At 43.5% G+C, this 23,370-nt stretch overlaps 2 protein-coding genes across 12 annotated transcripts in view; one reads left to right on the top strand and one right to left on the bottom strand.

Annotated features, from left to right (window-relative positions):
- Positions 1 to 3,663: 3,663 nt before the first annotated feature.
- pign (phosphatidylinositol glycan anchor biosynthesis, class N) lies at positions 3,664 to 20,837 on the bottom strand. The gene is made up of 29 exons (XM_071414819.1): positions 20,518 to 20,837; positions 20,042 to 20,303; positions 19,818 to 19,939; positions 19,380 to 19,478; positions 19,077 to 19,183; positions 18,843 to 18,967; positions 18,395 to 18,525; positions 18,198 to 18,317; positions 17,938 to 17,978; positions 17,743 to 17,802; positions 17,387 to 17,479; positions 17,230 to 17,285; positions 17,030 to 17,108; positions 16,726 to 16,908; positions 15,814 to 15,953; positions 15,525 to 15,624; positions 15,332 to 15,424; positions 14,965 to 15,056; positions 14,758 to 14,863; positions 14,580 to 14,688; positions 14,371 to 14,473; positions 14,173 to 14,275; positions 13,696 to 13,782; positions 13,373 to 13,428; positions 13,048 to 13,123; positions 11,705 to 11,778; positions 11,505 to 11,547; positions 8,217 to 8,269; positions 3,664 to 6,002 (listed from the first exon to the last, which is right to left on the bottom strand). The coding sequence occupies exons 2-29, from the start codon at positions 20,266 to 20,268 to the stop codon at positions 5,879 to 5,881; spliced, it is 2,802 nt and encodes a 933-aa protein (XP_071270920.1). The 5' UTR covers positions 20,269 to 20,303; positions 20,518 to 20,837; the 3' UTR covers positions 3,664 to 5,878.
- A 360-nt stretch (positions 20,838 to 21,197) lies between these two features.
- LOC139583576 (RAB11-binding protein RELCH homolog) overlaps positions 21,198 to 23,370 on the top strand; it is a 37,200-nt gene continuing 35,027 nt past the window's right edge. For all 11 annotated transcript variants that reach the window (XR_011676576.1, XM_071414809.1, XM_071414814.1 and 8 more), the window contains exon 1: positions 21,198 to 21,784. Coding sequence is in view for 10 of the 11 variants with exons in the window: in XM_071414809.1 (XP_071270910.1) it covers positions 21,322 to 21,784 (463 nt within the window). In the remaining variant the exon portion in view is untranslated. The remainder of the gene's footprint in view (positions 21,785 to 23,370) is intronic.

The raw sequence follows: 23,370 nt of genomic DNA, 5'->3' as shown, positions 1-23,370 counted from the left end.
TATATACAGGAAAGCCAAAATTCCAAAAGCTGGGCCTAAAATAGTGTCTAAGAGATCATACAAAAGATTTTGCTGTGACTCTTATGTGTATGATGTTAAAAATATTTGTTGGTCTGATATGATTCATAAGGAGCATGCTGACGCTGCACTTCATGAATTTATGAAATTGCTTCTTCCAATTATTGATAAACATGCACCTGTTAAAAAACTGACTGTTAGAACTGTTCTCCATGGATTGATGAGGAATTGAAAAACTGTATGGCTGAAAGAGATGGGGCAAAAGGAGTGGCTAATACAGTGCCTTTGGAAAGTATGTTAGGTTACAGCTTTATTCTAAAATTGATTAAATCGTTTTTTTCCCCTCATCTACACAATACTCCATAATGACAAAGCAAAAACAAGTTTAGATAGTTTTGCGTATTTATAAAAAAAAAAAACTGAAATATAACATTTACATAAGTATTCAGACCCTTTACTCAGTACTATGTTGAAGCACCTATGGCAGCGATTACAGCCTCAAGTGTTCTTGGGTATGATGCTACAAGCTTGGCACACCTGTATTTGGAGAGTTTCTCCCATTCTTCTCTGCAGATCCTCCCAAGCTCTGTCAGGTTGGATGGGGAGCATTGCTGCACAGCTATTTTCAGGTCTCTCCAGAGATGTTCGGTCAGGTTCAAGTCCAGGCTCTGGCTGGGCCACTCAAGGACTTTCAGAGACTTGTCCCGAAGGCACTCCTGTGCTGTCTTAGTTGTGTGCTTAGGGTCGTGGTCCTGTTGAAAGGTGAACCTTCGCCCCAGTCTGAGGTCCTGAGCACTCTGGAGCAGGTTTTCATCAAGGATCTCTCTGTACTTTGCTCTGTTCATCTTTTCCTCAATCATTACTAGTCTCCCAGTCCCTGCTGCCACCACCATGCTTCACTGTAGGGATCGTGCCAGATTTCCTCCAGACGTGGCACTTGGCATTCGTGCCATGGATCATCACTAGAGGCTTCGGGCCATGGATCATCACTGGAGGCTTCGTGCCATGGATCCTCACTGGAGGCTTCGTGCCATGGATTATCACTGGAGGCTTCTTGCCATGGATCATCACTGGAGGCTTCGTGCCATGGATTATCACTGGCTTGGAGAGACACACAGAAGGCCTGGCTCTGGGAGAAGGCACAGGACTCACCAGGCTGGGGAGACATGCAGGAGGGTTAGTGCTTAGCACAGACACAGAACTCACCAGGCTGGGGAGACATGCAGGAGGCCTTGTCCTTGGCCGAGGCACCGGATGCACTGGACCGTGGAGGCGCACTGGCGGTCTCCAGCGCAGAGCTAGCACCACTCGCCCTGGCTGGATCCCCCCTGTAGCCCGGCAAGTGCGGGGAGTTGGAACAGGCCGCACTGAGCTGTGCTGGCGAACTGGAGACACCGTGCGTAGGGCTGGTGCAGTATACCCTGGGCCGAGGAGACGCACTGGAGACCAGATGTGCTGAGCCGGCATCATCCCTCCTGGCTCAATGCCCACTCTAGCCCGGCCGATTCGAGGAGCTGTGATGTAGCGCACCGGGCTATGCGTGCGCACTGGGGACATCGTGCACTTCCCCGCATAACACGGTGCCTGCCCAGTCACTCTCTCGCCACGGTAAGCACGGGGAGTTGGCTCAGGTCTCCTACCTGAGTCCGCCAATCTACCCGTGTGCCCCCCCCCAAAAAAAAATTCTGGGGCTGCCTCTCGTGCCTGTTACCTCGCGCCAATTCCTCGTAGTGGCGCCGCTCCGCTCTAGCTGCCTCCAGCTCCTCTTTCGTCCCATGTCCAGGAGTCCAGAACCCTCTGCTCCTGGTTACCACACTGCTTGGTCCTTTTTTGGTGGGTGGTTCTGTAACGGATTTCCTCTTCGTCTGAGGAGGAGTAGCAAGGATCGGACCAATGTGCAGCGTGGTAAGTGTCCATAATGAGATATTTAATAAATCCACAGAACACTGAACAAAATATCAAAAGTACAAACAAACAACCGACACAGTCCCGTATGGTACTAACACAGGAAACAACCACCCACAAAACACAATAGAAAACAGGCTACCTAAATATGGCTCCCAATCAGAGACAACGACTGACACCTGCCTCTGATTGAGAACCATACTAGGCCAAACACATAGAAATATAACAGAACAAAACATAGAATGCCCACCCCAACTCACGCCCTGACCAACTAAAATAAAGACATAAAAAAGGAACTAAGGTCAGAACGTGACACAATCAAGTTGTAGAAACATCTAAAGGATGACCAATGGAAACAGGGTGCACCTGAGATCAATTTCGAGTCTCATAGCAAAGGGTCTGAATATTTATGGTTTTATTTTTATATATATTTGCTAACATTTCTAAAAATCTGTTTTTGCTTATTGGGTATTGTGTGTAGATTGCAGAGGATTTTGTATTTATTTAATAGATTTTATAATAAGGCTGTAACGTAACAAAAAGTGGAAAAGGTCAAGGGGTCTGAATACTTTCCGAAGGCACTGTAGGTCTGGCTGACTTACACATACTGACTTACACATTACACATAATTGAGAAATTATGTGACCTAAACTCAAAAAAAGAAAAGAAACTGTATCATGAAGCCAAGATCAGTGATATAAAGAATGATGGGAAAAAAACTTGAGTACTTTAAATGAAATTATGGGCAGAAAGACAAATTCAACTCCATTTGTAATGTAGGCTCTAGTTTTATCTTATCGTGATTATTGTCCAGTCATATGGCCAAGTGCTGCAAAGACCTAGTTAAGCTGCAGCTCGTCCAGAACAGAGCGGCACGTCTTCCTGTTCATTGTAATCAGAGGGCTAATATTAATACTACGCATGCCAGTCTTTCTTGGCTAAGAGTTGAGGAAAGACTGCGACTGTGTCTCTTCTTGTTTTATAAGAAACATTAATGTATTGGAAATTCCAAATTGTTTGCGTAGTCAACTTACACACAGCACTGACACGTACACTTACCCCACCAGGCATGCCACCAGGGGTCTTTTCACAGTCCCCAGAACAAATTCAAGGCAATGTACACTATTATACAGAGCCATGAGTGCATGGAACTCCCTTACGTCTTATATAGCGCAAGTGAACAGCAAACCTGGTTTCAAAAAATAAATAAAGCACCTCATGGCACAACGCATCTCCCCAATGTGACCTACTTGTTGTGTGTATGTACTGACATGTATGTGGAACTGATAGATGCACACAATATATGTTCATGTTTTTAAAAGTATGTAAATTGTAGTCTTTTGTCTGTAATGTATTTTCCGTTATACGTCGGACCCCAGTAAGACGTGCTGTCGTCATTGGCGTCGGCTACTGGGGATCCTAACATTTGAGTGGAGAAACAATCTGCCTGATGCCATTGCGTCAGCATGGACCAACGTCCTCGTGGGAACGTTTCCGACACCTTGTAGAATGCCCCAAAGAATTCCGGCTGTTCTGGGGGCAAAGGGGGTCCGATCCGGTACTAGATGGGTGTACCTAATAAACTGGCTGAGTGTAGTAGTGCCAAAGAAGATAAGATCATGTACAACCATTCTTGGAGGAAACAGAAGTTAACTGAAAGATGTCTATTGGTGATGATGGTGTTAAAATAGGTCTTGCCTCTGGATGAATGTACAGTAGAAACACTACAGGACAACGCACTGGCAGTAAATTAACATTTTAATACACCACCCATATCCACCAGGTAATACATCATATAGTATCAGTTGAAAAAAATAGATGTAATACAATATTAATATGATAGATAACCCCGTAGAATATAAAACTATTTACCACACATCGAAGTAGGAAACGACTCAATAACACATTAGTAACACACAAATACATCCCTTATCAACTATTAAGTTAGTTAGGCTACTCTTGAGCATGGTCCTTTGTAGCTCAGTTGGTAGAGCATGGCGTTAAACACCAGGGTAGTGGGTTTGATTCCTGGGACCACCCATATGTAAAATGTATGCTCGCATGACTAAGTCGCTTTGGATAAAACCGTCTGCTAATGGCATATTATTATTACTCTTGTTCCATTACTTAATGGCTTCATTTCAATTATACATAACAATGCTTTTGTTTTTGGTGAACAGTAGTTGAAAATACTGTTGTCAATATCATATATAGATCATTCAAATATTCAAGTATAACTTGTCCTATACCTAGACTTAAAGGGTAGAAAGCAGGAGTTTTTACTCAACAAAGTGACAACACAGTGTAGTCAAAAACTTAGTTGTAGTCACGATCTGGTTAACTATAACTTCCAAAATAGTTCTGTTTTGAGGTTTTTAAATATGTATTAACTTATTTTCGGATAACTTCGGAACTACCCACAATGCACAATTGCCACCGTCATTAAGAGACCGAGTGTTGGCGGTGGTGAGCTAGAATCCAACATTCACGAGTAAGTGTGATGTAAACTAGCTATCATATTACACATGGGACATTCTGCACATTCAGAATGTGACTTGCTTCAAATCATCCCTGCCTACTCTAATTGTTTAGTACCTCGTCTGTCTTTGTTTGATTTTCATCCTCATTCGTTTTGTCCACTTTTTGGCCTACCGGAGTTTTGTACCTTTTGTAACCTTGGCTTAGTGCTAGCGCGCTAGCTGACTGACATCTGAGTTTGGACTGTGGTGTTATGTGATAATTTCCACCTGCCTGGAGCCTTCCTCTGATCGCCGGCATGTTGACTGTTCCCCTCGACACCTGTGACCTCTGTCGCCTATGGAGTGTTGCCTCTGAAATCTATCTACTTTAGATTTCCCCTACTTATATCGCTATTGGATTCACTGATTCTCCCTCTGAAGTGCCTCTCTACCCTGACTCTCGCTTAGTAACTTAGCCACTCTTACCACGAGATGGTAAAGTATTTGCTTGTAAGTTGGCTGAAAACGAGTAGTCATGAATGCACACCGGGTCCTCTATGACATTGTCGTCCCCTCAAAAAACAAAACATTTGTCAGACTTCAGAATTCTGATCTGATCAGTTTTATGTACCGTTAAAAAAGTCTAATTAATAGCCTGGGAGTTTCTAGGCTTGAATCACTGAAAACAGAAAGGGGATCATTAGAGACAGGCTTCTATTTGAGCCAGGTGTCTATTTCACAGCTTTTCCTCATTTGCATAGTTATTGGTTTAATTCCAGCAATCACTTCCAGCATTTTAATCAATCTCTTAATTTCCTGCACAAATGTGTTATCATTTACATTGTCACGTTTCTTTTGTCTTAGTATGGCTATATTTCCTCCCCCATAGATCCTTGCCAGAATACATATAATTATTCTCCTCTTTGACTGTGTATTTTCAGCAGTTCTTACTTTCGCCAACTCCCGAAGTTGTTGACTTTTTGTGGTTGCCAGTTAGCTAACAGTTCTCAGCTTTTCGCAGCCAATGGCTACCAGTTTATTACTGGTGATAAAAATATATGATTGCCATAATTTTTTTGAGTCCTTACTGAATTTGTGAAATTTAACAAATCAAACATTAAACCTTGTAAACAATTAATGGCAATTCATGGTAACCTCGTAAACAGCGTTTATTTGAAACAGGCGTTAAATTTGCTGAAATGTGTGCCGTTACTCGGCTATTCAAAAGGGAAAGGCTGCTATTTGAGACTGCGTTTAATTGAACTTTTACGGGAATAACTCCATATGTTACATGTGGTTATGTTTTTGCTACCTTGACTTTGATAAGCCACAGTTTTAATGTAGACCTCTACAATAAAAAAATTCCAGTGCACATCAAAAGTTAGTCCTACGGCATCTTGCTTTGCATAATTGTGCACTTCAGGTAAATCTAATCGTGAATGTTAATAAATAGGCATGATTAAACACACACACACACAGTGAGAGATAGATAGTGTTCAGGGGAAGTGCATCTTGCGTGTCCTACACAGAGAGACTCTCCTGGAGGTGAGAATGTGGGTCATCAGACTGAGCAGCATCAGGAAGATGGTCATGGACATCACAATCACATAGTGGCTGATACTGGAAACAGAGAGATATATATATATATATATATAAGTGTGTGTGTGTGTGTGGTTGCTGGTGGGCCAAGATATAGGCTTGTTGTAATGGCTGAAATGGAATAAATGGAAAGGTATCAAACACATTTCCATTCATTATGGGGCGGCAGCGTAGCCTAGTGGTTAGAGTGTTGGACTAGTAACCGAAACGTTGCAAGATCGAATCCCCGAGCTGACAAGGTACAAATCTGTCGTTCTGCCCCTGAACAAGGCAGTTCCTAGGCCGTCATTGAAAATAAGAATTTGTTCTTAACTGACTTGCCTAGTTAAATAAAGGTAAAATTTAAAAATTACATTGATCCTGTACTTCTATATCTCCGCCCACCAGCCTCCTCTGACAGCATGGGCTAATTTAAGCAATAAGGCCCGATGGTGTGGTACAGTGCATTCGGAAAGTATTCAGACCCCTTGACTTTTTCCACATTGTTACAGCCTTTTCTAAAATGAATGAATTTAAAAAATACTCATCAATCTACACACAATACCCTATAATGACAAACCAAAAGCAGGTTTTCAGAAATACCTTATTTACAGCTCAGGTGCATCCTGTTTCCATTGATCATCCTTGAGATGTTTCTACAACTTGATTGTAGTCCACCTGTGCTACATTCAATTGATTGGACATGATTTGGAAAGGCACACACCTGTCTATATTAGGTCCCGCAGTTGACCGTGCATTCAGAGCAAAAACCAAGCCATGAGAACAAAGGAATTGTCCGTAGAGCTCTGAGACAGCATTGTGTCGAGGCGCAGAACTGGGGAAGGGGTACCAACACATTTCTGCAGCATTGAAGGTCCCCAACAACACAGTGGCCTCCATCATTCTTAAATGCAAGAAGTTTGAAATCACCAAGACTCCCTAGAGCTGGCCGTCCGGCCAAACTGAGCAAACGTGGGAGAAGGGCCTTGGTCAGGGAGGTGACCAAGAACCCGATGGTTGCTCCAGAGTTCCTCTGTGGAGATGGGAGAACCTTCCAGAAGGACAACCATCTCTGCAGCACTCCACCAATCAGGCCTTTATTGTAGAGTGGCCAGAGGGAAGCTACTCTTCAGTAAAAGGCACATGACAGCCTGCTTCGAGTTTGCCAAAAGGCACCTAAAGGACTCTGATGAAACCAAGATTGACCTCTTTGGCCTGAATGCCAAGTGTCACGTCTGGAGGAATCCTGGCACCATCCCTACGGTGAAGCATGGTGGTGGCAGCATCATGCTGTAGGGATGTTTTTCAGCGGCAGGGACTGGGAGACTAGTCAGGATCGAGGGAAAGATGAACGGACCAAAGTATAGAAAGAACCTTGATGAAAACCTGCCCCAGAGCGCTCAGGACCTCAGACTGGGCTGAAGGTTCACCTTCCAACAAGGCAACGACCCTAAGCACACAGCCAAGACAACGCAGAAGTGGCTTCGGGACAAGTCTCTGAATGTCCTTGTGTGGCCCAGCCAGAGTCCGGATTTGAACCCAATCAAACATCTCTAGAGAGACCTGATAAAAGCTGTGCAGAGATGCTCCCCATTCAATCTGACAGAGCTTGAAAGGATCTGCAGAGAAGAATGAGAGAAACTCCCCAAAAACAGGTGTGCCAAGCTTGTAGAGTCATACCGAAGAAAACTCGAGGCTGTAATCGCTGCCAAAGGTGCTTCAACAAAGGACTGAGTAAAGGGTCTGAAAGGTTATGTCAATGTGAGTTGTTTATTAAAGTTGTTTATTTTTAATACATTTACAAACAAATCTAAAAACCTGTTTTTGCTTTGTCATTATGGTGTATTGTGTGTAGATTGAGGGGGGAAAATAACGATTTAATACATTTTAGAATAAGGCTGTAACTTAACAAAATGTAAAAACAATTCAATGGGTTTGAATACTTTCCGAATGCACTGTATTTGGTGAATATACCACGGCTAAGGGCTGTTCTTAAGCACGACTCAACACGGAGTTCCTGGAGACAGCCTTTAGACGTGGTATATTGGCTATATACCACAAACCCCCCAGTGCCTTATAGCTATTATAAACTGGTTACCAATGTAATTAGAGCAGTAAAAATAAATGTTTTGTCATACCCATGGTATATGGTCTGATATACCACGGCTTTCATCCAATCTGCATTCAGGACTCAAACCACCCAGTTTATAAATGAGCCATAAGACATGCAAAACCTATCTCTCTGCTGGGTCCTACCTGGTGCCAATGTCCAGCCAGCTCCCATAGTCCTGCACTAGGAAGAAGAAATGCTGGAGAAAGCGGAGGAAAGAGGGATGGAGAGAGAGGAGAACGAGGTAGTGATAGAAATAGTGTGGGAGAATATGGTGACATTTCCACAGCTTACCAGATGCTACCATATTGATAATAGCTGTCTCATTCCTTACCAGAGGCTACCATACTGATAATAGCTGTCTCATTCCTTACCAGATGCTACCATATTGATAATAGCTGTCTCATTCCTTACCAGAGGCTACCATACTGATAATAGCTGTCTCATTCCTTACCAGATGCTACCATATTGATAATAGCTGTCTCATTCCTTACCAGAGGCTACCATACTGATAATAGCTGTCTCATTCCTTACCAGAGGCTACCATATTGCTAATAGCTGTCTCATTCCTTACCAGAGGCTACCATATTGCTAATAGCTGTCTCATTCCTTATCAGAGGCTACCATACTGACAATAGCTGTCTCATTCCTTACCAGAGGCTACCATATTGCTAATAGCTGTCTCATTCCTTACCAGAGGCTACCATACTGATAATAGCTGTATCATTCCTTACCAGAGGCTACCATACTGATAATAGCTGTCTCATTCCTTACCAGAGGCTACCATATTGCTAATAGCTGTCTCATTCCTTATCAGAGGCTACCATACTGACAATAGCTGTCTCATTCCTTACCAGAGGCTACCATATTGCTAATAGCTGTCTCATTCCTTACCAGATGCTACCATATTGCTAATATCTGTTCCTTCCTTACCAGATGCTACCATATTGCTTACCAGATGCTACCATATTGCTAATAGCTGTCTCATTCCTTACCAGAGGCTACCATTCTGATAATAGCTGTCTCATTCCTTACCAGATGCTACCATACTGATAATAGCTGTCTCATTCCTTACCAGATGCTACCATACTGATAATAGCTGTCTCATTCCTTACCAGATGCTACCATATTGCTAATAGCTGTCTCATTCCTTACCAGAGGCTACCATTCTGATAATAGCTGTCTCATTCCTTACCAGATGCTACCATTCTGATAATAGCTGTCTCATTCCTTACCAGATGCTACCATATTGCTAATAGCTGTCTCATTCCTTACCAGAGGCTACCATTCTGATAATAGCTGTCTCATTCCTTACCAGATGCTACCATATTGCTAATAGCTGTCTCATTCCTTACCAGAGGCTACCACATTGATAATAGCTGTCTCATTCCTTACCAGAGGCTACCATTCTGATAATAGCTGTCTCATTCCTTACCAGATGCTACCATATTGCTAATAGCTGTCTCATTCCTTACCAGAGGCTACCATACTGATAATAGCTGTCTCATTCCTTACCAGATGCTACCATTCTGATAATAGCTGTCTCATTCCTTACCAGATGCTACCATATTGCTAATAGCTGTCTCATTCCTTACCAGAGGCTACCATTCTGATAATAGCTGTCTCATTCCTTACCAGATGCTACCATATTGCTAATAGCTGTCTCATTCCTTACCAGAGGCTACCACATTGATAATAGCTGTCTCATTCCTTACCAGAGGCTACCATTCTGATAATAGCTGTCTCATTCCTTACCAGATGCTACCATATTGCTAATAGCTGTCTCATTCCTTACCAGAGGCTACCATACTGATAATAGCTGTCTCATTCCTTACCAGAGGCTACCATATTGCTAATAGCTGTCTCATTCCTTACCAGAGGCTACCATATTGCTAATAGCTGTCTCATTCCTTACCAGATGCTACCATATTGCTAATAGCTGTCTCATTCCTTACCAGAGGCTACCATATTGCTAATAGCTGTCTCATTCCTTACCAGAGGCTACCATACTGATAATAGCTGTCTCATTCCTTACCAGATGCTACCATACTGATAATAGCTGTCTCATTCCTTACCAGAGGCTACCATACTGATAATAGCTGTCTCATTCCTTACCAGAGGCTACCATACTGATAATAGCTGTCTCATTCCTTACCAGAGGCTACCATATTGCTAATAGCTGTCTCATTCCTTACCAGAGGCTACCATATTGCTAATAGCTGTCTCATTCCTTACCAGATGCTACCATATTGCTAATAGCTGTCTCATTCCTTACCAGATGCTACCATACTGATAATAGCTGTCTCATTCCTTACCAGAGGCTACCATATTGCTAATAGCTGTCTCATTCCTTACCAGAGGCTACCATACTGATAATAGCTGTCTCATTCCTTACCAGAGGCTACCATATTGCTAATAGCTGTCTCATTCCTTACCAGAGGCTACCATACTGATAATAGCTGTCTCATTCCTTACCAGAGGCTACCATATTGCTAATAGCTGTCTCATTCCTTACCAGATGCTACCATATTGCTAATAGCTGTCTCATTCCTTACCAGAGGCTACCATATTGCTAATATCTGTTCCTTCCTTACCAGATGCTACCATAATGCTAATAGCTGTCTCATTCCTTACCAGATGCTACCATACTGCTAATAGCTGTCTCATTCCTTACCAGAGGCTACCATACTGATAATAGCTGTCTCATTCCTTACCAGAGGCTACCATACTGATAATAGCTGTCTCATTCCTTACCAGAGGCTACCATACTGATAATAGCTGTCTCATTCCTTACCAGAGGCTACCATATTGCTAATAGCTGTCTCATTCCTTACCAGAGGCTACCATACTGATAATAGCTGTCTCATTCCTTACCAGAGGCTACCATTCTGATAATAGCTGTCTCATTCCTTACCAGAGGCTACCATATTGCTAATAGCTGTCTCATTCCTTACCAGAGGCTACCATATTGCTAATAGCTGTCTCATTCCTTACCAGAGGCTACCATATTGCTAATAGCTGTCTCATTCCTTACCAGAGGCTACCGTATTGCTAATAGCTGTCTCATTCCTTACCAGAGGCTACCATATTGCTAATAGCTGTCTCATTCCTTACCAGAGGCTACCATATTGCTAATAGCTGTCTCATTCCTTACCAGAGGCTACCATATTGCTAATAGCTGTCTCATTCCTTACCAGAGGCTACCATATTGCTAATAGCTGTCTCATTCCTTACCAGAGGCTACCATATTGCTAATAGCTGTCTCATTCCTTACCAGAGGCTACCATTCTGATAATAGCTGTCTCATTCCTTACCAGATGCTACCATACTGATAATAGCTGTCTCATTCCTTACCAGATGCTACCATACTGATAATAGCTGTCTCATTCCTTACCAGAGGCTACCATACTGATAATAGCTGTCTCATTCCTTACCAGAGCCATCAGGTCAGATATCACCAGGACGATGAGGAACAGACTGGAAACAAAAGAGAAATTATTAATTCAATAATATAAATTCTTAATTCAATAAATAAATGAATTCTTAATTCAATAAATGACCCCTAATTTCTCAAAATACTGTATGTCTGTATGTGTACTTGATTTTCACATGATGGAACCAAGCTAACTGTTACCTTCTGGAGGAAAGTTGTGTAGAGACCTGGATGGTTTCAAACGTACACATAACGATGATGAATGGGATTATCACCTGTAACAACAACAGTCTCATCTTCACTCTTTTAGGCACTGGACTCCATTGTAAAAGTGTGGGGAGGTTACAACACATTGTGGATTATTTGCAAAGTTGTGATCAGTTTTGTTGACGATATCTGTATTTTTGCTCTGTCAAAGTCACTCAGTGTGTTGAGTGAGAGACTACAAGACAATGCTACAATCCATAGAGGCATATTGTGTATGCAGACCGATATGTAGACCTGAACGAAAGTAACCCACACCTGTTGTTAGAATAGTCATGGTTAACCACAATCTCGTTGGCACCATTATAAGTAGAGCATTGTTTCCTTTTAACATACACTACCGTTCAAAAGTTTGAGGTCACTTAAAGGTCCTTGTTTTTGAAAGAAAAACATTTTTTATCCATTAAAATAACATCACATTGATCAGAAATACAGTGTAGACATTGCTAATGTTGTAAATGACTATTGTAGCTGGAAACTGCAGATTTTTAATGGAATATCTACATAGACATACAGAGGCCCATTTTCAGCAACTATCACCCCTGTGTTCCAATGGCACTGTGTTAGCTAATCCAAGGTTATCATTTTAAAAGGCTAATTGATCATTAGAAAACCCTTTTGTAATTATGTTCACACAGCTGAAAACTGTTGTGCTGATTTAAAGAAGCAATAAAACTGGCCTTCTTTAGACAAGTTGAGTATCTGGAGTATCAGCATTTGTGGGTTCGATTACAGGCTCAAAATGGCCAGAAACAAATAACTTTCTTCTGAAACTCGTCAGTCTATTCTTGTTCTGAGAAATTAAGGCGATTCCATGCGAGAAATTGCCAAGAAACTGAAGATCTCATACAACGCTGTGTACTACTCCCTTCACAGAACAGCGCAAACTGGTCTAACCAGAATAGAAAGAGGAGTGGGAGGCCTCGGTGCACAACTGAGCAAGACGACAAGTACATTAGAGTGTCTAGTTTGAGAAACAGATGCCTCACATGTCCTCAACTAGCAGCTTCATTAAATAGTACCCGCAAAATACCAGTCTCAACGTCAACAGTGAAGAGGCGACTCCGGGATGCTGGCCTTCTAGGCAGAGTTCCTCAGTCCAGTGTCTGTGTTCTTTTGCCAATCTTAATCTTTTATTTTTATTGGCCAGTCTGAGATATGGCTTTTTCTTTGCAACTCTGCCTAGAAGGCCAACATCCCGGAGTCTCCACAGTAGTGTACTTTCATATGGTATGACATTGTAGTGCGTGTGTGTCTGTGTGTGGGGTGTCGTGTGGTACCTTCCACATCATCAGGCCTCCCATGATAAAGGGGTTGAAGACGGTGAGGAAGCAGTACACTGAGGCTGGATCAAAACTACAGAGAGAGAGTAGGAGGGAGGGGGGGAGAGAGCGAGAGAGAGGGGGGAGAAGGAGAGTAGAGAGAGCGAGAGAAGGGGGGGCAAGAACAAAGAGGCATAGTAGAGTCGAGAAAAAGCGAACCCAGAGAAAGACAAGAGGGGTTTCAGAGGTCAGATAGTGAAATAATGTAAATGTGAAAACCAACCTAATGCACTCATAAATAAACCCATATTGGTCCAGAGCCCCAGTCTCCACCATACAATACCTGTTAATGGATGCTATGTTCCCAGTACCAAAGAAGGCTGTAATTATGAAGAAAACCTGACAGCCTAATGTCAAGGAACCAGACAGTGGTTTTACAGAATAGCCAGTAGTTTAGAGAGACGGTCAAAATGCTATTTGTTTGCATAAGGTCAAGATTGATGTTAGGGTTTGTGGTTAAAAACCAATGTAACCAGATAACACTGTTCTTCTTCTTTAGCCAACTCAGACAGCAACTACATCAGATAGGGACAACTATCACCAGGGTTAAACTAGCACCGCCTATAGGTCATTAACAGTCAGCAGCGTCACCAAGGAAAAGGATACAAAGAAGTAGGATCTTCTGATGTCATCCAGCTTTAGTTGTCTGATCTTGGTGATGTCAATGTTTTCAGAGAAGTCAAGCGTGGACAGCTGAAAAGCAATGACACAAATGTATTTCATAATAAAGCCACAATGACTTGATACAGTGTAACACTGCATCGTATAATGCTATACCAGACATTCTACACCAATAAGGTTGTCTTCTATGCTCAGAGGATTAACCATGGCATTGTGCCAAGTGAAGGGACTAGCAGTGGTTACCTTGTTTACCAGGAAGTAGCTGTATTAGTCGGGGGTGATTAACATGAGACTGGTCCTTGACACAGTGTCAGTGCATAGAGGGTGTATACATTTACATGGCTCCAGTCATTTAGCAGTCACTCTTATCCAGATCACCATGCATTAGGAACATTCAACTAAAGTAGATTGCAAGTAAAACCATTCATCAATAGAAAACAGTAACGGCGTAAAGGTTTATACCTCCTGTCTCCCAGAGATACCTTGAGAGAGCATGGCTTCCTGTTCTATGTTGATCCACACAAACATCAGCCAGGACAAGACTGGGGGGAACAGAGCCTCAGACCTGACACACACACACACAATTAGTACAGGTACGATACCAGCTAATCACTGCAGTGTAAGCTTACACTTGTTGAGCATTGCCTGACTATCTCTTACCCAGTACTCAGTAGTAGGTAGGTGGCTGTGAGGGAGAGGAAGATACTGAGCAGACGATGGAACAGACGAGTAGAACTCAACAAAGGAACAAACAGAGAGGAACCTGGGAGAGAGAGATGCCAGTTATCTTTATAAGCCTGGTTTTGATGATCATACAGATATTTCAAGGACTTTTATCATAAAGAGAGAGAGAGAGAGTTGGTGCCCACCCAGTGTAGTCCAACTGATGATCTGGTTGAGGAGAGGCAGACCCTGTTTCAGCTGCAGACTGGAGTGAGTGCTGGTGGGCACATAGGCACACACTGCTACATGGAGCATCTATACACATAGGAACAATACTGATTAACACACACACGCACGTGCACCCACGCACACACACATTCTTACCTGGAAGATTAAGAGGTAGCGGTCAGTCAGGTGTAGTGTAGTCCGTTTCCGTGCCGACCAGAGGTAAAAGGTGGAAATGAACAGGGAGAGTGCACCTGCACAGGTACTACAGAGAGAGGAAAGAAAGAGAGAAAGATATATAACGCTATTTTTCTTTTTAAAGAGGGCTAAGAAGCATTGCTGTAATGTTGTAGGGAGGTTACTTACACCATGTGAATGTTGGGTTCTCTCCCAACAACTGGCATCATGGGAAATGTGGCCAGAAACAAACAACACAGGACCCAGCTCACTGACCTAAACTACAGACAGACAGAGAGAGGACAAAGAGAGAGAGAGAGACAGGACAAAGAGAGAGAGAGAGGACAAAGAGAGATAGGATAGAGGGAGATATATTTAGAGTGAGAGGGAGAGATATTTCGAGTGAGAGAGAAAAATTAATTAAACACATATTTTACAAGTGCTTTGTGCTCCTGCCATATTGATTGCCATCCAGTCCTTTCAGATTTGTGCACCTCAAAGGGGAAGGAGCTAGAGACCAGACTAGTAAAGAACTACAAGCCACTCCTTGTCTTACCTTGGCCTTGCTGTAGAGGCCAGAGAGGAGGGGCCAGAGAGAGAGAACAGCCAGGCCTACAGTCAACATGGCCCGATGGAAGAAACTCACCACCTGGGGGAGACAGACACAGTAGCAACCTTTTCCAAGTAGAAATGCAGATTATATTGTATTGAGCCATTAGTGAAATAGTGACCGTATGATGATTGCTTACCAGAAGTTCAATCCCAAATGTGACCAGGGCAAAGTAGCCAAAGCATTTACCCAGTGGTAGCGAACTGTACGAACGAACCAGGTCTGTTAGAGTTCCAAACCTGAAACACACACACACACACGCACACACGTATGGTTGATATCATCAAAATAAACACTTTGCGATCATGACAAATGTAGTGGCATAGAATAAGTAAAATACCTCCCTTTCATCCATTCAACTCATCAAATCACTTCAAACTGTGAGTGTGTGTGGGTGTGTGTATATATGTATGTATGTGTGTACTCACTCTTTGAGGACAGAGTACCAGACAGGGACAGGCAGTAGACAGTAGATGTAGTAGGTTACTGGACTTCTCTGGATTATCAGGAACATTCCAATCAGCAGCGTTGCTCCCACACCCATCCACCACAGGGTTTTACCAGAAACCTTCAACACACACACAGGGTTTTACCAGACACCTTCAACACACACACAGGGTTTTACCAGACACCTTCAACACACACACAGGGTTTTACCAGAAACCTTCAACACACACACAGGGTTTTACCAGACACCTTCAACACACACACAGGGTTTTACCAGAAACCTTCAACACACACACAGGGTTTTACCAGACACCTTCAACACACACACAGGGTTTTACCAGACACCTTCAACACACACACAGGGTTTTACCAGACACCTTCAACACACACACAGGGTTTTACCAGACACCTTCAACACACACACAGGGTTTTACCAGATCCTTCAACACACACACAGGGTTTTACCAGAAACCTTCAACACACACACACACAGGGTTTTACCAGACACCTTCAACACACACACAGGGTTTTACCAGACACCTTCAACACACACACAGGGTTTTACCAGAAACCTTCAACACACACACATGGTTTTACCAGAAACCTTCAACACACACACACAGGGTTTTACCAGACACCTTCAACACACACACAGGGTTTTACCAGAAACCTTCAACACACACACAGGGTTTTACCAGAAACCTTCAACACACACACAGGGTTTTACCAGAAACCTTCAACACACACACAGGGTTTTACCAGACACCTTCAACACACACCCAGGGTTGTGAACACATCTCTTCAGTATCGGCAGAATGATATAGGAGGTGAGGTGTGTGTGCCTGCCTTCATGTGTGCATCCATGTACTGTGTGTGTGTGTGTGTTTGATCACCTGGTCAGTGGGTGTGGGTGGTCTCCTGAGACTGGCGTGTGTCTTCAGTATAACAAGAACCACATAGGAGGTCCAGCCTGTGAAGCCCAGCACAACACTACAGCCCAGAAAGAACCGGTCATAGGTGTGGTAGTAGGACAGACCCTCCAACGCATGGTCCATCAGAGACCTGCACAGAGAGATCTGAGAGAGTGGGGGGGGGAGGACATTCCGTAACCCAAGAAAAAACATAGGCTTTAGCTCAGTGGGCCAACACGGTCTTCAGTTGTACAGATAACTGGGGTTTGATACCCAGTGTACTTACAGCTTCTTCATATTCCTCTAGCTGGATCAGAACCCTGGCCTTGTTGATAAACTCTGCCTGGCGTGACTCTGTCAGCAACCTGAGGGACAGACAGACAGACCGGAGGACACACACAACTGGTCATGTCACTCTCTTTATACGAGTTGAACTAGAGAATGACCATAATATGTAGTAGTTCTATCTCTACAGTTGGTACTTACTGGTATGGAGTGAAGAGTAAGGATAAAGTTGTTTCCTTTTTCTCAGCCATCTTCACCTGGAAACAGAGGCGAATATTTGAACAAATACATGTGGTTATGTAATGAATAACATCATCATCATAACAACATTATTGTTATCCTCCATGTTATATTGCACCTTGAACTGTTCCAGTATCTGGATGGCGTTAGAGTACATACTCTCAGCTTTAAACTGGTCACTGTTGTTCAGGTACTGCAGTGGTAACACACCCTACACAACACAACACATTTAATCAACATAATAAACACACCATATACACAATTCCCTATATCACACACACACTCAATATAGAGAAGGTATATATGACATGAGATGATACCTTATCGTCTGCACATATATTTTATTTTGCATCTCAGAGCAGCTCTGTAACCACAGTGCAGATAGTGGTTACTGTATAACAGCTTTTCGGCTGATATGTCTCTTCATTATGTTATTCTAAAGATACTGACACGCTGTTATGTGGTGTTACTCACCACAGAGTTGAGAGGGATAGGCACTCCAATAAGAGATGACATCAGTGGTGCTATGTCTGCCTGTAACACACATCTAGCATTAGACTGGGAACAGATTACTGTTGTTTTTGGACTATCTTCAACACACAGAGGAAATACGTGGTTGTGACATCATCAGTCAGCGCCAGATGCTGTGAGGCTACATGGGTGTCTCACCTGATTGACATCAACCCTGCGGAGGCCCTCCAGCTGCCATTCTGACAGAGAAACACCAACAGACACAACATCACACATTGTGTTATGTCAGCATTATGACCGTTTTATACAGGTAGAACAACTTAGGGTTGGAGTAAAGTGTTACAACAGAATTATACAATCTCTGACCTCCCTTTTCCCCCCCCATCTAGAAGAGTTGAAAGAGGAGAGGAGAGTAGGAGGACAGACACAAACAGACCAATAGTACTGAGTTATTGTACCTTGTAGGTATCCATCTGAGTACTTCTGGGGTTCAGTGACTCTCTGAGCAGTGTGAACCCCAGCTCCCCACACCAACAATGGGGTCAGGGTCTCAGAGGGGTGGCCTGCACCATGGGAGCCTGGAGACACAGAGCAATACATTATCTACTACTTCACTATCATGGTGACCACCTTTCTGAGCTAGCTGAAGTCCTACCCCAGTTGGTCATGCCGTGGTCAGAGGTGAACACATAGGCTGTTCTTCCATCGTTGTCAAAAAGGTCCTCGACCATGGAGACCAGCTCTTTCACCCCAGAGTCAACCAGACGTATGTTCTCTAGATATTCCCTTCGCACAAAGCACACAAAGGGGATTTTTAAGAGACAAAATCAAACAGGGTCATTAGTAGTCTAAATGTCCTGCCATCCATTGCGTAGACCCCACTATATGCACTAATTTAAATCTGCAGTCCTTCATTTAAAAGATATTAGAGAATAATGTATCTCGTTTGTACATGGCTATATGCACTAATAGAAATCTGCAGTCCATTTAAAAGGTATTAGAGAATAATGTATCTCTTGTTTGTACATGGTTTCTGTATATTCTGTATATTCCTGTATATCTAGAAAGTGATATTTCTGGTCTATACAGGGTTTCTATCTCACTGTGACATTGGTCTGTGGGCGTGTCCATTGGTGTCAATGCCCAGTAAATGGAGGAAGAAAACATTCTGATCCTTCTGTAGACTGGACATCAGACTGGAGTTCTCCCTGGCAGACTGGAGGAACGACTGGGAGAGAGGAGGTGGGGGAGAGAGGCAAATAGATAGTGTCTGTACCCTCATGCTGAGACAAACACACACATCCTAACACACACCCTGTTCTCATCACCATAAGTACCTTGACTTCATCAAAGACCCAGGTGTCCAGTCTGGAAGCGTCGGTGGAGGCAAAGTCCTCTCTCTCTGCTGGGTAGGTGTAGGTGTACACATGGTCCCCACTGGCACCTGCAGGAGAGGGGGGAAGAGGTGTAGATGGAGATGATGGTAAGAATGATAAAAAGAAAGTGAGAGGGTGGTCGAGAGAGAGAAAGAAAGAGAGGATTAGTTTATTTCTGATCCAATAAGCCACACACGTGCATGGTGGTGTATCTGTGTTTCTCCTGTATTTGAAAGGTTGTGTATTGTACATGTGTTTGTTAACCTTTGGCAAACATGGGCAGGATGTCAGGGCTGCCCCAACACCAGGTGTGTCTGCTCTCATTGAACACGGAGTCAAACTCCACTGGATTCTCCTTCCAGCCTACACACACAGAAAATATTATGAACGCAGCATATAACACTAGGGAAATTCCACAGTAACAGACTCAGATGTTTTACTTTAAAAGGGTATGTAAATCAAAAAACAATATATGCAAAGTGAAACAAAACATAACTGTTCACAAGGACGAAATTGAACAATTACTTGTAACAATTTCCACAGAAAAAAAACACATTTACTTGAAGAACAGTGCAGATACATACATTTTAAAGTGAAAAACCTGGGTCTCAGTGTCACTCTGTTACTGTAGAATTGCCCACTTCCATTAGTAACACGCACGAACACACACACACATGCCGGCACACACACACAGACACTGACCTTTAGCTACAGCGCTGACATCTTCGTAGAAGCCAGCGATCAAAGCAACGTGTCCAGGTCGAGACTCAGTGGGAACACGAGTGTGTGACACACCCCAACTCCCTGTTTCCTCCATCACACTCCTTCAGAACACACACACACACTGTGAGAAATGCATACACACACACCACTCTGAGTCCACACACACTTCCATACAGCCAGTTAATCTGAGAGAGCTCAGTTACCTTAAGTAAGGAGCCCTGGTGGATCCATTGGCATCAGGCTTATAGAGGCTATCTGCCCTGAGTCCATCTGCAACCACCAGCAGCAGGCGGGAGGCAGGGGGAGGCAGGGGGGACACCTGGGGGGCCATGCCGTGGACCAGGGGCGATGTGAAGTAGATGTCAAAGATGGAGATGAAGAAAATGACATGGACCAGAAGTCCAACCAGGAAGAACATTATCATCCTCATGATGAAGACTGGGGGCTGGGGAGACCCCAGAAGTTCTAGAGAGAGGGAGGAATGGATGGAGAGGAACAGAGAGAGCAGAAAATAGTTATTAGATATAGACATCAGATAATCTGTTGTGGCCATATGTTTCTGAGTCTGTAAGGTGCTACCGTCCATTCATACTCTAGCTATCGCATTCACTCACTAGAACACAAATGTGTCCCACATGTCAACAACATCAGACGTGCTAAACAAAATAAAAAATCTTACCTTTGAACACTTTCTTGTTTCAAACCGGTGGCAGACTGGTTACTTTGAATCTTGAATGAATGAGAGTTAAGTCATTCAAACACACACAAGACACACACCTGCCACTTTTTGCTGTCTAGCGACCCAACTTCACCCATCGTCAGACCCTAGTTTCAGGTGAACTAAATTAAGAAACACACTTATACAACCTTTAGTACAGTGTGTCAAGCTTATCTACCGGCACGACGGGCTTAAAAACCTGCTGTCTGTCTTTCTAAGCAGCTTATAAAATAAATCAGTCCACACTGGGACGTTACAGCGCCACTTCCTTGTTGTAAATATGACGTTCCAACTGAGCTACAGCAATGGTTCGTGGGTATTGTAGTTCCACTACTGGCATTTGATTTCGCAGTCGGCTACAGAAATTAAATAGGTCATAGTCGCTATTAGGGATTAACATGGTTATAACTATATAGCAATGGTCCGTCCATCCATCCATGCTTTATTTTAGTGATGGTGAGAAAAGTATCACTTTCCGGCAAGGTTAGCTAGCTGTCAAACCGATGCTGTCAGCTGTCAAAGCTCCTGCCCTGCCCAGTTTCTCCCTAAAAACTCCCGTATCCAATCCAATCCCGCTATTACATGGAGAGGGCGGGTGTTGAAATTACATTCAACCAAACTCTACCCTGCATTCACCCCTTTTCATGTCGATCGAGGAAGGAAGGGTTCAGCCAGCTAGCCTTCTAGCTAGCCATCCGTCCAGGAAGACGGGTCCAATTCTAAGCTAGCTAGCTAGCTTGCTACTCAAATCTTTATAGTAGGAAAATGGCGGCGGGTAACGTCAACCCGTTTAATCTGAGTGATTCTGAAGATGAGGCAGATCAGAGAGCAGAGGACGGTGTTCACATCGAAAAGAGCTCTAGCGTTGGAACGCAAGGCCCCTCGTCCAACAACCCATTCTCTCCGCAAGCGGACGCCGAGCCCCCGGCCCTTTTAGTGTCCAGCACCCGGACCAGCCCTAGTGTGGAAGGCATCTCGGTATCCGTCGCAGCTGCGGCTATGACAGTTGCCTTGGCAGAGACCCGGGTATCGGTAGATGTGATCGCTGCTCAGCTAATACGGGATCATTACATCCTCACGGCCCTTGAGTTTCATACCGAACTGTTGGAATCAGGGAGGGAGCTTCCGCGGTTGCGTGATTATTTCTCCAACCCGGGCAACTTCGAGAGGCAAACCGGCACTCCGCCCGCTTGTAAAGACCAAGGACTGGGACCAGGGGGACCGCTAAGTAAGTAGCTAACTAGCTATTAGCTAACCTTACTAGCTAACAACCCAATGCATTATAATATATCTAGCTGTGTGCGCTAGTTAGCTCCCTGACAGTATATTATTCAATGGAGAAACAATGCTGGTACACTAACGTTATAGCAGGTAGCCTACAGCTCGTATTGTGTTTGTCAGCCAACATTGGTCTGGTTAAACAGAGTAAACGACATTCGATACGACACCCGTCTTTCTCTCTAACTGGCTAACAGTGGAAACTTCACCGTGATCATGATTATTCACTAATCAAGGAGAATTAGCGCACCTACCTTTGTTACCTGCTGTGTGGTGAGTTTCTCCCTTAGCCTAGGTGCCAGTTGGCTTGGAACAGGTGCAACCAGAATAGTAGTGACCATGTATAGCTGGCGACCTGAAAAGGCCTATCAGACATTGATGTGCAAATGATGCCTGGCACCTTCTATATAGTGTAGTAATTGAGATATTTGCATCATGATATCATGTAAGCTGCTGCTAAAGATGGCTATACATGGTGCTGTGCTGCTCCAACACTACCTAGGCCTGTCTCTCTAACTGCCTGTAGCTGTCTGTAGGCCTAGATGATGGACTTAGGCATCTTGATCATTGTTAGAACCATCATTACATTGGTATTAGACAGTAGTACATGGTATTATGACTCCTCTCTCTGTTCATTCAGCATGACAATGGTAGAAGAGTTGGCTACAGTACATAATGCATCCACCTGGCCTACAGGTTGTACATAATTATTCCTAGAAGTTTTTATTTATTTAATTGTTTTATTTAACCTTTATTTAACTAGGCAAGTCAGTTAAGAACAAATTCTTATTTACAATACCGGTCAAACCCGGACGACGCTGGGCCAATTGTGCGCTGTCCTATGCGTAGATAGAGGTGTGTCTCCTTCTGTGGTATTTGTCCTCTTCCCTCTTCTACGGCATAGATTTGAGACACACAACACAACACAAACAGTTTGCTGACAAATTGGTGCACCACCACAACTGCTACTGCAACATCAAACCGCACATTCAACTGCCCCAAATCTTAAGGGCATTTCCATCACTAAACACAGGAATGCATGTGTATGCCTAGCCCAGATCTGTGTATTCTGTGTTCTATTGTTGCAGGTACAATCAAGTGGTATGGCCTAATTAGCAATTTTGCATCCTTTTCTACTGATAAAAGCTACGATAAGAACAGTGGCCTGAGCTGTGTAAACTACATTTCCATCATTGTGTGATGTGCCTCCCACTTTCCTTCCTACCTGATCTAACGCATCTGGGTAGGTGAAAGCAGGGGTTCCATTACAAAGCCTTCACCAGCCCAGTCATGTGAGGTCAGTGATAAGGCTGTTTTGGGAGGGAGGAAGGATGCTTGTCATGATAGAAGTATTTACACTGTCTTTGCCACTGTCCCCTCTGCTTGCTCTTTCCAGGTTTTGGTCAGGACTGTACACAAATACAATCACATTGATTTGATGGATTTGTTAATGAGGGGTTGAAGATCCAGTAGTAAAACTTAAGAAGAGGCAGTTGATGTTCTAACATTGTATATTAGAAGCTCAATTTGATGCCA

Source organism: Salvelinus alpinus, chromosome 8 (genome assembly GCF_045679555.1).
Source record: "Salvelinus alpinus chromosome 8, SLU_Salpinus.1, whole genome shotgun sequence".
In the NCBI taxonomy this organism is placed as follows: Eukaryota; Metazoa; Chordata; class Actinopteri; order Salmoniformes; family Salmonidae; genus Salvelinus; species Salvelinus alpinus.
Note: the sequence above shows the minus strand (reverse complement) of the source record. Positions and strands in the feature narration are given on the sequence as shown.